General features: G+C 44.3%; 2 protein-coding genes across 3 annotated transcripts; both read right to left on the bottom strand.

The window, feature by feature from the left end:
* Positions 1-1,080: 1,080 nt before the first annotated feature.
* Positions 1,081-4,186, bottom strand: LOC136365621 (uncharacterized). The gene is given in 3 exon segments (XM_066326237.1): positions 1,081-2,259; positions 2,262-2,408; positions 2,411-4,186. Coding segments are annotated over 3 exon segments (726 nt in total). The 5' UTR covers positions 2,694-4,186; the 3' UTR covers positions 1,081-1,963.
* A 3,355-nt stretch (positions 4,187-7,541) lies between these two features.
* Positions 7,542-14,533, bottom strand: PROC (protein C, inactivator of coagulation factors Va and VIIIa). Of its 2 annotated transcripts, none has more exons than XM_066326235.1 (9): positions 14,336-14,533; positions 13,900-13,977; positions 13,370-13,530; positions 12,430-12,454; positions 11,809-11,919; positions 10,978-11,118; positions 10,515-10,624; positions 9,502-9,619; positions 7,542-8,204 (listed from the first exon to the last, which is right to left on the bottom strand). In XM_066326235.1, exons 2-9 carry the CDS (start codon positions 13,958-13,960, stop codon positions 7,642-7,644), a joined length of 1,290 nt encoding a protein of 429 aa, XP_066182332.1. In that variant the 5' UTR covers positions 13,961-13,977; positions 14,336-14,533; the 3' UTR covers positions 7,542-7,641. The 2 variants fall into 2 exon arrangements, with proteins under 2 accessions (XP_066182332.1, XP_066182333.1); XM_066326236.1 differs by lacking the exon at positions 14,336-14,533 and adding an exon at positions 14,076-14,241.
* Between the last annotated feature and the right edge of the window lie 2,650 nt (positions 14,534-17,183).

Genomic DNA, 17,183 nt, shown 5'->3' with positions numbered 1-17,183 from the left:
AGTGTCCCCGAGATGTGCCCGGTCTTTGTGCACACTGAGTTTGCCAAAACGGGTGTGTGCTTTATTTCTCCCAGGTTCTCAGTGAAAACAAAAGGGATCAACTGGAGCCCCTCAGCAGTGGTACCAGGGCCATGACACGCTCCCTAAATCCCAGAGAGGCTGGGCTTGTCTCAGCCCTGCCTTGCTGTGTCACATAAAGCACAGTTGCGCTCCCCCGGGGTGTTGGGGGCTGATGAGGTCGAGGCCGGCCGCAGAGGCTGTTCGGAGCAATACCCGCGGGAGGGGAGGGGCAGAGCCCGGCACCAGGGCGGGACCGGGCTCTCGCACACTGCCGCAGGCACTGCAGGCCCGACCCGTGTAAGGAACACGGCTGGTGGGAACAGCCAGCGTACCGAGCACAGGTGGGGTGAAAACAGTAATAAAATGATTGCACTGCTGCGACAAGGGAGCAGGAACTAATCTTCACAAACTCAAATCAATTGCCTGCTGCAGTGGCTGGCATTCTTCTGAAGGAACTAGTGACTGTGATTTTTTCATGAGGTTTGAAAAGTTTTGGACGCCGGGAACAGAAACACAAGGTGTTTCTGGGACTCTTATAATAAAGTTTGTAATCATTTACACAGTAGCAAATGGACTAGTTAAAACTTGCTGCTCTGTCTTTGATGTTTGTGTTGTCTGTTCAAAGTTATAAGCTCCGTCACTGCCGCAGCATCTCTTCAGTTAAACTCCCTAGACCTGTTAATTTATGTGTTGAACTGAAGAAAAAGCATAAATGTTGGTACTCTGTGCCTCCAGTGAAGTCAGTAACAGTGGAAAGGGGTGTGCCAGTCTGCCCTCCTACTATGGTCCAGCTGCTGGAGTTTTACATGACCCATTTTGATTTGATTCTATATACTGTTGATGGTTTAATTCTGTTCAGTAGTGCTAGAAATAAAAACTGAAAAGTAGCAAAGAACAATTGCCAGAAAATGCTGTCTGAGGTTAGAAAGAACTAGAATGCAAAGGGTTTACAAAGCTCTTAAAAAATTAGAATGAATATATATAGATATACATATGTATATCTATATATATATACAAGATTAAATTACAAATTACCTGCTGTAATGAAAATTTAAAACTTCCTCAACTTCCTTGATGGTAACACTTCATTTCAAGTAGAAAACGTAGAAGTTGGGCAGCATTCAAACAACATCCCACAATGAGGTGGGTGGAAAGCCCTAAAATTTGCTAATAGTGACATTTTCACTTGTCAAAGTGCACAATGAATGTACAGTCCACTCAGCCTCTGATTTTTCTACCTGTAAATACCTCCTGATGTGTGAAATGGGGAGATCCACTTGTACGATAGCAGCAAAACAGACTGAGGGTAACATGAGGGGTTCTTATGAGAATTTCTGTGCACAAGCCCCCCTCCACAGCATTAGGACACTGACTAGAGACAATAGAGTGAAAATTAGTAACAAATAAGGACATGCACAAAAAACCACCCCAAACCAAGATTTAAAATCCAACACAAGACAATGGAAACAAAGACTTCTGTTTGCCACATGCACATGCCTTCACCTTTGCATCCTCAGTTTTACCTCCCGTACCATGGTCAGCATTCTAAAGGAACCTCAGCTGGCCATGGAAATTGCCTTCTGAAAATTACCAGCCTTCCAAAAGAAGGCAAAGCCACCTGGCTTTTCCCCAGCGACATGCAGACACAACCTGAATGACAGAACAGATGGTATGACTGACTTAATAGAGGAGTATTCCAATTCAAAAGCAAGACGGGAAGATAGATAAAGGTATTTAAGGTCCCTATTATCAAAAAGTCCTGCAGAAGACTGAGAAATGTGTGGTTCCATTCCTCTTGACCTGAAAAAACAACTTCATAATAGCTTGATGAACTCTGCTCAGTGACAATAAAGTAAAAAAAGCCTTTAGGTGTGGTGTTTATGGTGAGACTGGAAATAAAGTATTACTGCCAGGGGCAATGTCCACGATGATGCAGTGTTCCTCCCATTACTCTGGAGTCATACCGCTCCAAAGTAGAGCTGACGTTTGTCTGGGTGGGCTGGGGTGTGTCCAAAACATCTCCCCAGTCACTGCCCTGATGCAGCCCTTCATTCCCACATTGAACAGCCCCAGTTCCATTCCCACCAGAGCTCTCCCATTGTTGGTTTTGCCCTGTTGCATTTCTCACTGTTCCTTCCTGCCTGGCTGCAGGTGCTGTGGTCTTGTTGTGCCCTGCAGGACCCAGGCTTGGCTCACCCTGGGCCTCCCAGGCCTGGAGGTCTCCTCCACAGCCTCATGGTGCTCAGGGACATCAAGCTCTTGCCCCACAGCACTATCCCACAGTGGCTTCTGGGTCACAGAGCCCACCAGTGTCTTGTTCCAGCTGAAAACATCTCCTGCCATCCCATTTGTTCAGTGTCACCCTTTGTGCACACACTCTGTCCAAAAGCATCCTTTGAAGTCTCCTTTTCCCCAACACCACCATGTTCCAGCTCTGTGCTCCCATTCCACCTGGACAAAACATCCTTGTGCTCCCACTGGCTCCTGCCAAGCCATTTCAGCCTCAGCTGCTGTTCCTCCAGAGCCCACCTGGCTTTGATCAGGCCACAGGGAAATATGGTGCTGGAGGGAGGAATGACACGAAGACTTGAGCTTAGGGTATGTGGTGTCATGTTGAAATCAATGCAGTGCATTTCCTGTTCAAGGATGGAACGCAACTTTCCAGTAAGAGCCCAGGGACAATTCTGACATGTGATGTTCAACAGCCCATTGGCCACCACCCAACTGAGCTGTGCAGAGCTCGTTGCCCAGAAATGAGCCCATGGCTGTGCCTTCTCCGAGTCACTGGCATCAGCCAGGAGCAGCCTGCTCAGGGCTCTCTTCAGGACAGAATGCAAGCCCAGTGCTCCCTTCTGCCTGCCTTAACAACCAGTCTTAAAGCCCCTGTCCTGACCCCTTACCTCTCACTGACACCTCAGCATCATGACTCCTTTCAGTCTGCTTGGATGCAGAAGGAACAGATCCAGAACTGACTGTCCTGCTGCTCTTTGACCCAGTACAAGCTCACAGGGGCACTGGATTACAGACACCTGAAAGTGAGGAACCTTAACATTTAAAAGAAATAAACATTATAAATAAGACACATGTTTTCACACATTAAATGCAAGATACAGCAGCTGCAGCGTCTGCAGTTCTGCTATTAGTGAAGAAGTCGCTGCCTGCCAACCTGCCCTTCGAGGTAACTGGAGCCCCCTCTGCTTTACCTGCCTGAGCTCATCCCTTCCCATCCTCGGGCAGGGCGTGGCCCCTGACGCAGGAACACACGACACCACGTGGAAGGCGCTGTCGCTGTCCCTGCAGTACTGCCAGCAGCCGCCGTGCTTGTACCAACCTTTCTGCCGGGAAAAAACCGGCACGGCGCGGTCCCAGCAGCACACGGGCCCCAGGCAGCTCCCAGAGCTACCACTGCATCAAGGAAAATAGGAAAACATCTGCTGGAATCTCACACGGAAACAGAAGGAACCACCTCTTACAGTTCCAGAAACTCACGCTGAGTTGCAGCAAACCAGACTTCATGTTTGTTGTTCTGTTTCGACTCTTCTCCTATTTGCCAACTTTGTCCTGAGAACACAGCTGGGCTCAGGGCCTTTCTGCCTGTGGAACGGGGGCAAGTAAAGGCCTAGAAGAGCAAACATTTCTAAATATATCTGGGTTTGATCCATCTGCACACCTTGTCTTTTATATCAAGGCAGGTTTAAAGCACGGGACATTTCAAAGCAAATTCTCTGACAAACTGACAGAGATTTTTATTCATTGTTACATTACAAATAAAGACGTTTAATTGCTTCACTGTACAAAGAAAAACTTGACACTTGGAGGAAAAAAATTACTTATGATTCATAGTTCCCACATTAGTTTGTCTTTTGCTATTATTTCATGCCTCAGTTTGCAAACTGGATACAGCCTTTCAGAGGATTAAAATCTGAGAAGGCAGTTTTTCTCCTTCCTTTCCCATTATTAATATATTACAACACAATTTTTTTTTTTTTTTGTTACAGTAAGCTCTGTCTTATTTGTTTGATGATTGACTCTATAAAAGAGCTTCCCCATGACTGATCTCCAGTGCAGACATCCATGGCAGGAGTTACTAGAGTTGTTACCCTCTAAAGTGATAAATCTCTGTCACTTCTTGAAAGCAGATGGGAGATGACCACATGTCATCCTTCCTTCACAGTGAATGTCAATGTGTCTGCTCCTGTACTCACAGTTGTGTCCTCCAAATTTGGGGGGCAGATACAAAAGTAATTGTAGTGTCTTATTTTGCACGCTCCATCACTGTTACAGGGATTTGTACTACATGGATTTAAACCTATGGAGAAGAAACAAGGTATAGTGTTTCTCACCGTTTTCTCCTGTGAATGGAAGATCTGCTTAGCCTCTTCAAACGAACACTTTTCCTCATTGCATTCTCTGTCCAGGTTCCCTGGACAAACCTCTTCTCTGAAGTGGACTCCGAGCACCTCGTGGGCTTTGTCTTTTCTCATAAACACTAGAAGAGCACAATTGAACAGTTGGTACAAGGAGACAAAGCAGCAGCATCGTTACAGTCACAGTGGGACAGGTATTCAGTGGAGTGTATAAATAGGGAGAGTGGAAATTTACACAAACAGCCCAAAGGACAATAGAATTAACCTGTGTTCCAGCAAAAGATACCAATAGTTTAAGCTTTCTTTCAGTGAATTAAATGAGCCACTACTGAGGCCTGTAGGTAAGTGCAGAAATAATTTTTTATTCCACAAGACTCTTGAGTATTGCTGCTTCTTCTGTGGAGGATGGTTATATTCTTCTGCTTAACCTTCTTGATACACAGCAATTATTATGTTGATATTTTGTAACAAAGACCCAGAGTTTTCCAGGTGCTACCATAGGCACAACAGGACAGACACCATTAAGAGAAATATTGAAGTGTCAGTTTTACATTTAGTTCATCTCAGCTTCACTTCACTAAACCTGCCCGCCTCCTGCAATGCCTGAAGCTACTGCTGTCAGGAAATTAAGGGAGGAATGGCCAAAAGAGGCAACAAAGATGAAGTAGAAGCAAGAGGACAAGAGCAGGGACAAAGAAATCAGAATCTCCCCAGTTCATTCTGACCTTGTTTCTGTCCAAGGCACCCCGACAGGAATCCTCACAGGTGAAGACTGAGCCAGCCCAGGCTGTGGTGCAGGATCTGAGCCAGAGCCCCTACGGAAAAGTCATGGGGAGCAGGGGCCAGACTCCAAAGGAGCAGGTGCCACTCTCAGCCACAGCCCAGTCCCCGCTGTGCTGGCTCTTGTGCCAAGGGCAGATACACAACCAGCCATGAGCTCCAGCAGTCTCAGCAGCCACTGGGCAATTCTTGATGGTCTGGGCAAGTAAGATCATCTGCACCAACCACCACTGACCTGGGAGTCACAGTTACAAGACAGAAGTTTGGATTTCTTGGCATTACCTCCCCATGCTGAATGATTCCCCAGGATTCCAGAGCATGCACCCCTCTGCTGCCTGCAGCTTGTTTTCAAAAACACAGGATCCAGAGTGAGTTCATCTTTTACAGAACCATGCAACTATACTCACTTTTTTCTTTATTTTTTTTTTAAGAGAAAGACAGGAAAGAGATTTGGATGTACACCAGGAACAGCCATGAGGTCAAGAGGTTGATCATTAAGCCATCACAAATATTGACAGAGGAGAGACAACCTGGATTCTGTGAAACACATTAGAAACCCAAAAGCAGAAGAAAATTGCATATGTGTTTCCACACATAAACACAGGTGCATTAAAAAGAGAATCACAGGTCTTTAAAAATATACTTCAGTAATAAAAGCCACTTTTTGCAACAAAATATTCCCAGGATAAATATGGAAATTTTGAGAGTAGATTTCTGACACTCCATCACCTTCCAGCAGGTAAGACCAACAGATTTGGAAAACACACAAGCTGCTCTGTAAACATCTGCTGAAATATGCAGAGCTGGGAGTGTGCAGGAAGATCCACAGCAGTCACCTGCAGGCAGGCAAATATTGCCCTGTCACAGTCACAGCCATTCTGACATTACAATTTCTGCCATTACTCAGACCTGTGTTTTACTGGCTTTGAACACAACTTTTCCCTGCAAGTCAGTGTTACAGGTTCCCTCTTCCCAGTGCAGGCCTGGTGGGAAGGCTGCTGTTCAAAGCAGCCTTCCTTAACATTCATCCATCCCTGAATCCTGTCCCAAGGCAAAAAGAGGAGGAGAGGGACAGAGCCAGCAAATGACACAGAAACCCTTGGCTTGACTGCTACTTCTTCAGTGCATGACTCAAAATCCTCACTTGGATAATAAGCACAAAAGCAGCTTCTGAGGGAATTTAAGGAGTGTTAAGCCTCCTTGCTGATATCATATTAAATTTCTTACAAACTAATAAAATTTTGTTGTACCTGGGGTTGTTTCGTTTAACAGTCTCATCACAAGAGCAGACTGAAGTTCTTCACTGATCCAAACATGCATCCAAGCCCACTGAGATGTTGGAAACACATCACTACAGCAGAGACAGTTTTCCTTTTTCTTTCTACAAGATTAATTATGTTTTACAAGTCTCAAGTACTAAGATTAGAAACAAGTATAAATTGTGATATTAAACTTCACTTGATTGTGATATTGCTCCTTCCTATGGACTTATTAGTATGTCTTTATTTTATTTACTGATATACACAGACAGATGCAAACAAACATGCATTTATCCATTAAAGCATTGGCAATGCACCGCGTGCAGCCCATTCTGTACACCAGAACAGGGATAAACAGAAGTGTTTGCTTGCTTGTTAACTAGAAGAGTTACAGATAAATAGAGTCTGCAAAATCTTGGAATAAAATTTGGTTGGTTGGCATTTTTTTCTGGTTTTGGTTTTATTTTTGGTTTTGGAGTGGGTTTTTTTTGTTTTGTTTTTGTTTTGTGAATAATACCCAAGAGCTCCCATTCCCTTTTAAGGAAATTTGGGAGGGTAAAATCAGGCATCAGGTGTGAAAAGAATGGGAAATTCAGATAAGTTCCAGTCAGTTGCTGAATCAACAATCTGTGAACACTGGAGTAGGGTGTGAAGAACTGGAGATAGTAATGATGTAACAAAAATTTCAGGGGTTGAAAGAAAATTATACAAATACTGAGCAAAACAAAACAGTTACTGTGAGTGATTTCTTGCAGTACAGCTGAAATGACACATCTACATCTCCAGGGTCATTTGCAAAATACTTTTCTCTGTCTCCTCCTGCCTCCATCCCAACCAGTTCAGACATTTTACACAACTGACATTTTTATTGCAAAGATGGAGTTGTCTGACCATGGACAAGCTTATTTTCTACAATGCTGTATGTACAGCATCTCAGCTAACAGAGGATATTTTCTTGCCTGTAAGGCCGAAGTAGGACCATGCCACAAATAAACAAGATAACCTGCAACAAACCAATGTAAACAAGAAAAAAAAAGGGGAAAAAAATAGATACCAAGGAAAACAGTACACAAGGTTAACACATACTCAACATTTAATACTGAAGATCTGACAGTACATTACACCACATACTGTCACTGCCACAGAGCCACAACATTCCAGACTCTGGATCAGAATCAACCCTTCAAAGGAGCTGACCTATCTATGTGGTGCTGGATCCACTCAAGGTACTGACTAACCTTAGTGTAGACTCCAAACTTCTCCCTTCTTCCACAGCCTTCACCCCAGCTCACCAGTCCTATCAAAAACCAGGTATCCTTATATCTAGTGAACATTGGGCCTCCGCTGTCCCCACTGCAGGAATCTTTCCTGTCCCCCAGGCTCCCAGCACACAGCATGTTGTCAGAGACATGGAAGCTCATGGCCTGGGCACACTCGTTGTGGGGCACGATGGGGATTTCGATGTACCTGAGGGAAGCAGCATAGCTGCTGTTACGCTCGCTCGTGCTGCCCCAGCCCGTCACCACCGCCCGCTTCCCACTCCTCATCAGCTCCTGCTCTGCCAGGTTGCGGGTGGGAAGGCAGATGGGGAGCGCGTATTTGTAATACATCACATGCTCAGCCAAGTGCAGCATGGCTATGTCATTATCTGAGGTCTCCTTGCTGTAATTTTCGTGGATCACCCATTTATCAGCCCAAATGGTTTGCTCATCTGCTTCGAAACGGAAACGGAATTTACCTGGAAGAGCAAACAAGATGACAGATGCTGTCAAAGCTTCCTTTACTTTGAAGACCAAAGCATCTGGATTACACTGGGCATTAGGACTACACTCTGTGGTTTTACTTCTCTTGTAATACAACTGCTTTATGTCATAAGTGTTCTTAACAGATGGACAAATCTCTAAACTTCTCATGTTTATGGAAATCATGAATACCTAAAGAGCTCTGGTCATCAGCTGAGAAACCAAATTGCCCTGTAGTGTTCATATTTCAGTACCCTTGTACAATGTGAGTCATCTTCAGGAGGAAAACAACCTTCTTGGAGCCAGCATTAAAAGCTGGGAGAGCAAGCACACCACAAAGCAGGACATTTACAACAGAACATGAGCTTTATGCCACATAGCCAGGGCCTGGATGGCTGAATGTCAGGATTTGTAAGATAAAGTTGACTGATAGGTAAGATTATTCCTTTCTGAAATCCTACATCTGTATTTTAAGGAATATTTTCACTGCTTAAGACTCCTCAGTTGCTATCTGTGCTACATGATCATGACTACTTTATGGGCCAAGCAGTTATGGAATAGCAAGCAAGAAACTATGTTGAAAAGGGCTAGAAAAGCAGGAAGTCATTTATGATACATTGCAATAGGAAAGGCAGAAGAGCGAGGTTTTCTGGCAGGCTATAATGATGTCTTGCAAGTTTTCTCCTGTAAGGAGTGTCAAAAAGCATAGGGACTTACAAGCCACAGTAGTTACAGAAATAGAGTCTCAAAAGATCCCTTAAATCCAGCTTTGGATCTTGGTCTTCCAGACCATTTATTTCTGAGTTTCTCTTCTTACTCCTCAGCAGACAGACAATGGACAGTTCACACAGGGCCTGAGCAGATGGCTGAAACTGCTCTGATGTCTTGTAACACTCTTAAGTAACAGTGTTTAAATACATGAAAAGGCAGGAAGAGATCCTTGATCCTTCTGGGATCAAGACTTTTTTTCAGTATTGGGATGGCTTTAAATAATTTCATCACCAGAAAAACACAGGCAGAAGAGACCAAGTGCTTCTACCTTATAGACCAGCAGCAGTGCTCAGAAGACATCAGCTCAATTCCAGAGTAAGGTTGATAATGGCTCAAATTAAATCAGATTTTTACTGAACTTTGTTTTAAGCTAAGGTGCATATTAAATACTGCCTAGACAGGCTGCTCCTACAGCCAAGGACTTTTATCTTCAGAACCTGCTAGCCTTCTCTCTGAGATGATAAATGTTAGGAATTAAAGCAGTTATATTAAAAAACCACAGGGACAGGTGATTTTCCATACCAAGTTTAACTCTGAACCCCTTGTGTTCCTCGAGGCAGTGTGCTGCTGTTAGGACCCAAGCTGGATGGATGAGAACACCCCCACACAGAAACTTCCCTTTGGTATTTTGCAGCATAATCTGAAACAAGACAAGGGAGGTGTGACACTGCATGGAGCACAGCTCACAGAATACTTTACTCATTCTTCTTGGATGCTGCCAAATACCCAGACTTATCAAGCACCAAAGCATGTCACATTCACTGAATCCAAAGCTCTGCAGGGGGACAAAATCTCTATGAATAGAGCCTCTGTGAAACACCTAAAAAAAAGGTTTGAATGTTCTTCCTGAATGAGGGCTGGCTTCATCCAAATCAGCATGGCGTGATGGTGGTCACTGCAAAGAAGCACTTTGTACTCAAAGCTTTGAAAGAGCACAAACGAGGGGTGTGTCCCACACCAGAGATAGCACATCATCTCAGGCTGCAGCTCTGCTATGGTATAAAAGGCCCTTTAATATCAAAAGGAACCAGGCTCTAATTATTTGCATTCATTAGTTCCATGGTAAGCTCTTTGAGTCTCCCTTTTCTCTGTGATAACCCAACCTGCCATGGCATATTTTGCTGATTGAATCTGCTAACTTGAATTTATGACAGACAAGGCTTATAAGAAATGGCAGGAAGATCACCTCCCACTAGAAGCTTGTTGCAGGAGCTGAAGCACACATCACACACCATGAGTTCCCCAGGATGGAACAATAGAGCAGGTGAGTGCCATCACCATCCTGTCTCTTGGCAGTGTTGACACAGTAAGGTCAAAAACCTGGCAACAGCAACAAGGTCAAGAATCTTCATAGATACTGAATTATTTTCTCCTGCAACTCCAACCTTTGGGATGCTTTTGAAAAAGCTACAGGAATCTTAGCTTCATACAACACCACCAGTAACAATGCAAGAGACTTTCTGGAACAGAGAGGCAGGCAGAGCAGTTCAGGAAGAGTCTGAACTATTTGTGGCAAAGAATCTCTTTCTCCTCACCTGCCAAGGGCTGCCTCCCCTCCTTCCAGCTGTTCCATCAATGAGCCGAATATTGAAGTCTGCTTTGGCTTCAATGGAGTCTGACTTCACTCTTCCACAGGGGAATTCCACTGCAGAAAATGCAGAGAAGTTAATTAGCAAAACCTAGATCATCCAATCCTCTTTCTAGAGGATTTCTTCTGTCTAACTTAGGCAATATTGTTCAGAGGCGTCATGGAAGTCCCTCAATGCTTGGCAGAGGAGGCAGTCTCCTGATTCCCCTCTATGTCTCCATGAGGCAAACATGGGTTAAGGGCTATAAAATGAGTATGAAGCTAGGAAATGCAGGCAGAGTTAGTCTTCATGGAACAGATGTTTTGAAAATGAGTACAAAGTGCACCACAGGCAAATCTCCCCTAAAAGTCTTTTACATCAGTCTGAATAATCCTCAGTCAAAGCTGGACTACAAACACCCTGCTCTTACCTACAGGCACACACGTGGTGTGGTCATCCTTGAGCCGATAGCCCGACGCGCAGCTGCACAAGCGATGCTGCTCAGCAGGGTCCTCCCTGCAGAAATGCTCACAGCCCCCGTTATCTATGGAACAGTTGCTGTATTTGACCTCTGTGGGAAAAGCAAACAGCAAGAGAGACGTGGAGTTGGGAAGTCAGAGTCACAGAAAGGTAAGGTGGCAAAGTGACATCGTGCTTCAAGTGGGTAACATCTGTCAATGGATTTGGAATGACAGTTGTGGGTTTCAATGACACTCAGGCCACTAGACAGCAAACAGACCTGGGTGAATCAGGCAGTGGGGAGGAAACAGATTACTGTCAGGTAGACTTGAGAACAGAAAATTCCCTGACACTATGTGCCAAGTCACACAGTGAAAACTGTTGATGATACATGACATACAATGCTCGTCCCTAAATATGCTATCCAGCTTTTGTCCAAGGAAGGAATCATCACAGTAATAAAATATTTGCAGTGGATTGGGTATTCCCCTGTATTTAAAAACCCCACCATAATCCCTGTGTTCACAATTCTAAACTAAACCCCTGCTTCACAGTTATTTGCAGTATTGTCCAAAATTTAGACATATCTCTAAAATGCTCCTATGGCAACACAAAGGAAATTTTGCTTTAGATAAGCACCGATAAACCTCTTACCACATCAAGAAGCAAGAGAAAAATGACATTAGTAAAGAAAGTAGTAAAGAAAGAGTTTGCTGTGCAATGACTGAAGTGTCCATCCCTATCACACAGAGATGCCTGTCACAAAGGATGTTATTTTATAGTGGATTAAATGCAGTGTTACCATAATCGCACAAAACCCCCTCCCAGCCTTTGTTACAGACGCAGGAAAATGTTCCAATATTGTCCTTGCAGATGCCATTGGAACAAGGATTTTTCTCACACTGATCTCCATCTGAAACACAGGTAGGAAAACTCAGTTGCTAAACCATACAGAGCTCACAGATCAAACATCAACACAAACAGACCCTCCCCAGATTCCCAAGTATCAGCCATGTTTCTGGCACTTAATGGTGACACTTCTGTGGCACTTGGCCAGAGACAGGGCCATCAGTTTGGGTTCTCTATTACATCTCCAGAATGAGTGGAGTGGGCAGAAGGGGAGGAAACAGTAAAGCCTGAGGCAGGCAGGGCTGCAGCAGTAATCTGCTGGACCACGTCAGGCATGGTTAGAGCATCAAAGCATTTTTCACCAATTCCTTAACTCTGGGAAGATGACTGATGATAGGTATGGGTGCACCTCAAGTGTTTTAGGAAGGGTGCTTAAATGATAGAACAGGAAAACATCCTCTGCTCACCCCTTATGAGAGAGAATGAGAATTTGAATCAGTATGGCAGGAGGAGGGCTGAGTACTAGTAACTCCTGAGGAAGCACAGAGAAGCAATTAGGAAAGTCTTTACTTACCTACATACTTGGTCCAAAACTCTAGCTGTGGAAAAACAAAACTTGTATTACAGCAAGAAAACCATTTTTAACAAGTGAGGGATTTAAAGTGCTTCGTGGTCTTGGCCAACAGGACACAGCACTGGGGTCAGTAACACTGGTCTCATTCTTCTTGGCAGTATAGTGACTGGCACTACAAACCAAGAAAAGCAGCCAGTGATCCTCCTGTACTGCCTGTGCTAAGCACAGACTCCTCTGCTCTGCTTCCAGGCTATTTTCTTGGCACTTACTACCAGGTAAGTCACCTAAGTTCACTTCAGGCCAGTTAGACAAAACACAGGCACTCCAAAGACAGCCCCACTCTCCTCTGGTGTCCGAGGGACAGCAAGGACTGGGTCATCCTATGCTTTGAGCCTACTCTACTCAAAATAGCAACAGAGAGCCCAACCCAACACAACAATTGCATGTGGAAAGGGGCAGGAATCAACAGACAGCAAACATAGTCTCTAATTCAAAACAGGAGTTTGGAGATGTAGAGAGAGAACATAGTGATAAATGTTTGTCAGGCACAACTGGGAAACTCGGGAGATCCACTGAAAAACAGCCAGGACTGGCAAATGGACAACAAAGGGGAAAGACTGGAAGGACTGGGAAAAACTTAGTAGCAGCAAGAATAGCCAATGGGGTCAAGCAAGGATTGGAATTAACTGCCTGGGACCTAAACCTCACCAGGTGGGGTCAGGTGGGATTTGCTTAAGTAGCCAAGCTTTGTGGCCCACAGAGGGCTAACTGGACAATCACTGAAACACACTGACATTCAAAACCACGCTTACACTCGTGGACTCAGGACAGATCCATGTTCAGTACCGACAGCATGATCTCCTGTGCCCTGGATTGCATTGTTTTAAGGAAATAATAGACAGGATAAGTACCCAACTCATCTTGAAAAAAGACAACTTACTGTTGCTTCCCTGGTTTCAAATATCTCACTGGCCTCCTCAAAGTCACAGCGCTCTTCACGACACTCACGTTCCACAGAGCCTGGCTTGAGCTCCTCCAGGAAAGTGTTTGCCCGCTTCTGGATTCTCAGGACTTGGTTTGCATCTTTACTGCTGTAAAATACTGTGAGCAAGAAGATGAAAGCACAAGCAGAGGAAAGAGCTGGCTTAAAACTGGCAGTGGCGCTTCCCAAAGGACACTTATGAGAGCAACAGCTACTGTCCAGTACAGAAAGAGGGGCTGCCCTAGACATCATGTGTTGTCTGTGCTGTGCTGTGCTGCAGAAGCAAGCTCCAGCCTCTTCCCTGTGGTACTCTGACAGCTCATGGGGCTTTGCAGGGCTCTGACCAGGCAGCAGCCATGGCCCCAGCACTGTCTGTCAACCTCTGCTAAAGGAAGTCAAACCTTCTTAATGGGAACGATTCCAGCCACTCCCTCTCACTAAGAGAGGAGCAGGAAAGGTTGAAGGCCATCTCTCAAAAGAACACTCACTTGAGGTACAGCAGCCCCACAAAGAGCAGGCTGCTAGCAGCACGGTGAGGAGCTTCCACATCCTGCAGCAGGAGTCACCTGAGGAGGAGAAGGCAGGTGTCAAGAGCACATTACAGAGTGACACAAGACACTGCTGCAGACAGTTCCCACCCATCCAGCTTAGCCAGCTCACTCACTTGCTTTTCAGAGAGCAGCTTCCCTGCTGAATGCTCTGCTGTGCCCTGTCTCTGACCCCAGCTCTGCAGCGGCCATTCACTAGAGTCTCTCCAGACTGGTTTGCTCGTCCCCTTTAGTACATCAGCAGCTCTCCCAGAACACTTCTGGTCTATCCTGACACCCTCCCCTTGTCACTAGACATTTTTTACAAGCTTCATTCTCCATTAAAGCAAGCTGTACTTGGAAATCTCAAAGGGTACAATACTTTTGAAGGACTTACTGCTTTATTCAGTGGGAATCAGCGTGATCTGTTCTTCCTCCATGAGCTCTGCTGGAACTTAGTTAATCCATAACTTCAGATATTTACTCTTTGGAGTGACATGAAGTGCTTTCTTTTTAGTTGTTAAACAAACAGTGCTCAGGGAGAGCTTGACCATTTACCTGCATACAGGGGAAAAGTGAAACAGCTGAAGCACCCACTCTGCATTTCTAAACCCCATTTTTTTCCCTTTTGATTCTCTGGTAAGCAGAAATGATTATATATAATTTAAAAGTGTACATACCTAGTGCTGAGTCTCTTGAGAGATCCTTCCCTCTTCTCACAGCACACAATCACCCAAAAGTGACACATTGTAAATTTTAAGAGTCCTCCCACTTCACTTTCTCATCAAAGCTTCCATCACAAAATAACCAAGGCAACTAACCCCCTGACAGCCATAAGCAGGTACCAGATGCTTGTAGCAGCATGTTGCATCTTCTGGCTTTCTGTGTTAGCTCTTATCAGAACAAAGTATTCTACTGAATTCTGAACAAAAAGCATTTAGAGAAAACACACAATCCTTTTCAGAAGTTTTCTTGCACTGGAAGTGGTAGGAACCAGCATGTCCCAGTTCTCTGAGAACAGTGTCTGCAGTGGCACCTGTGAGCTGTGCAGCAGAATTCCAGAATCAATCAGGTTGGGAAAGACCTCTGAGACCACTGAGTGTAACCCGTGACTGATCCCCACCTCATCACCCAGCCCAGAGCACTGAGTGCCACATCCAGTCCTTCCTTGAACACCTCCAGGGGTGGGAACTCCAAACCTCCCTCGGCAGCCCCTTCCAATGCCTGACCACTCTTTGCAGGAAGAAATTCTTGCTAATATTGAAGATATGGCATCTTCCTGCAAATTATCTGTGCACCCAGGAATCATCTGGGGTCCTTAACCAGGAAAAGTGCCTCCAGAGGTTAGGAAAAGATGGGCCACTCCAGAATCTCAGCTCACACCCCATTACACTGATCAGGAGAGCTCTGACTGCTTATAAAACTTTTATTTCCCTTTTCCCTCACAAATTTGGCCAAGAACTTCCTTGAAAACAAGTTATTTTTAAATGAAGTTCATCCATTTGGGACTTCTGCTAAGAAGACTGCATCCATATCCCAGCTGGGGAAGATATGTGCACTGCAAAGCTCTACTGGTATGTTCTTTATCCTCACTTCAGCCATTCAACAAAGAAACTTCAACTGAGATTAATGACAACAGATTTTTGCTGCAAATTAAGTTTATGAAACACACCTGAAGACAGGAAGCGTAGACTAGGAAATCTAAATAGAAACACATGTACTACCCTGTATTCCAGGTATTACTCAAATTTGTAGCTGACCTGGCTATTTGCTACCATGTAGGCTATGTGGGTTTGAATACTTGTTTCTAAGATTTGGTATAGCCTTAGAAACAAGACTGGAAATTCAGGATACACACACCAACTGCCAACCTCTGACATGCAAACCAATATGTCAGCCTCCTAAAAACATCCTTTTTTTTAACCCCTGTACTGATACTCAATAAGAATTAACTTAGTTCTTCATCATCCCTTTTGTTTTGCAGGCTTTGTTTTCTCATTTTCTCCTGCCACTGCAGCGAAGAAATAAGTATTTTAAAAGCCAGCAGTTGGGTTCTCAGGTGACCACCTTCCCCCCAACCCATTCCACCCTCCTGAGATCCATTAGCTAGTCAGATCAAATCAAGAAGATGGCAGCCCTGAGAAGGTCTGACATTCAGTAATGACACACTGAGTGAAGCAGTAAGATTTTTGCTATTAGCTTCTGCCACATTATTAAAAAAAGACCCAAATTAATTAACCTGTATCAGAGGAGTAAGAATATCTTCTGTCTCTGCTGCTGATTTCTTTGCATGTTTTCTGTAATGCCACTTAAAGCAGAGCCTGACACTTAGGGTCTGATGCATGTGTGAGTAAACACAGTTTTTCTTTTCTCCTTATTCTGGTTCCAGGTAACCAACACTGTAATAATGCTCCATTTTATCATTTTCATCATGCACAAGTATGTAACATTAGAATGATGTTCCCATTCCATACACTATTCTCTCCATACTTCTGTTTAATTATCACATACAAAGATGTTTTTCACATAGAAAATATTTGTGACCATTGTAACTTACTTTCCACCCACTTTGTGACAGTAATGTGGAACTCTACAACTATCCTCTCAATTTAAATAAATCAGCTGGAAGTTTCCTGTCAGGATCTTATGAACACATCAACCTGTACAGATGGAAGAGAAAGCTTGTCACAATCTACTCTATGGACTGCTCACCCAAACGCCTCCAAATTTTTTTGTTTCAAATTTACAGGTGTCATTTATGTAACTCAGTTTCTACATTTCATGAGAAAATTCACTTCTCCCACATTTTTGTAAATGCATTTTCACTTACTCCAGTCTGTACATACTCCCTGCAGTAAAAGGAATATGCAGAGGCCCAGGTGAAAGAGAGAACAACTGCTCCTGTCTCATCCTGGCACCGCAGCACCGTGGCCAGAAACAGCCACCTGAGATGGGGTAACCAACACAGCCGTGGTGAGCCTGACACAGTGTTCCCATTGAGCTGTGGGTTTGCTGCCAGCAGAGCTTTGATCAGGATGAGCACCAGTAGAAGCACCACATTTAGAACATCTTCTGTTCGCTGCAAGACATAGCCGAAAAAATTAAACTACCTGATATCTTCTATTCCATGTCAGTTAAATCAACACAAAAAATGTTACAAAACTAGTCTACAACACTTACATTTACCATTTCACTCCTCTCTAAGGAGTAGCTCTGAACTTCTGATACAAGCCAAGATAAAACCA

The sequence above is a fragment of the Sylvia atricapilla genome, chromosome 10 (assembly GCF_009819655.1).
Source record: "Sylvia atricapilla isolate bSylAtr1 chromosome 10, bSylAtr1.pri, whole genome shotgun sequence".
Taxonomy (NCBI): Eukaryota; Metazoa; Chordata; class Aves; order Passeriformes; family Sylviidae; genus Sylvia; species Sylvia atricapilla.
The sequence above is the reverse complement of the archived record's forward strand: the minus strand, read 5'-3'. Positions and strand labels throughout refer to the sequence as shown.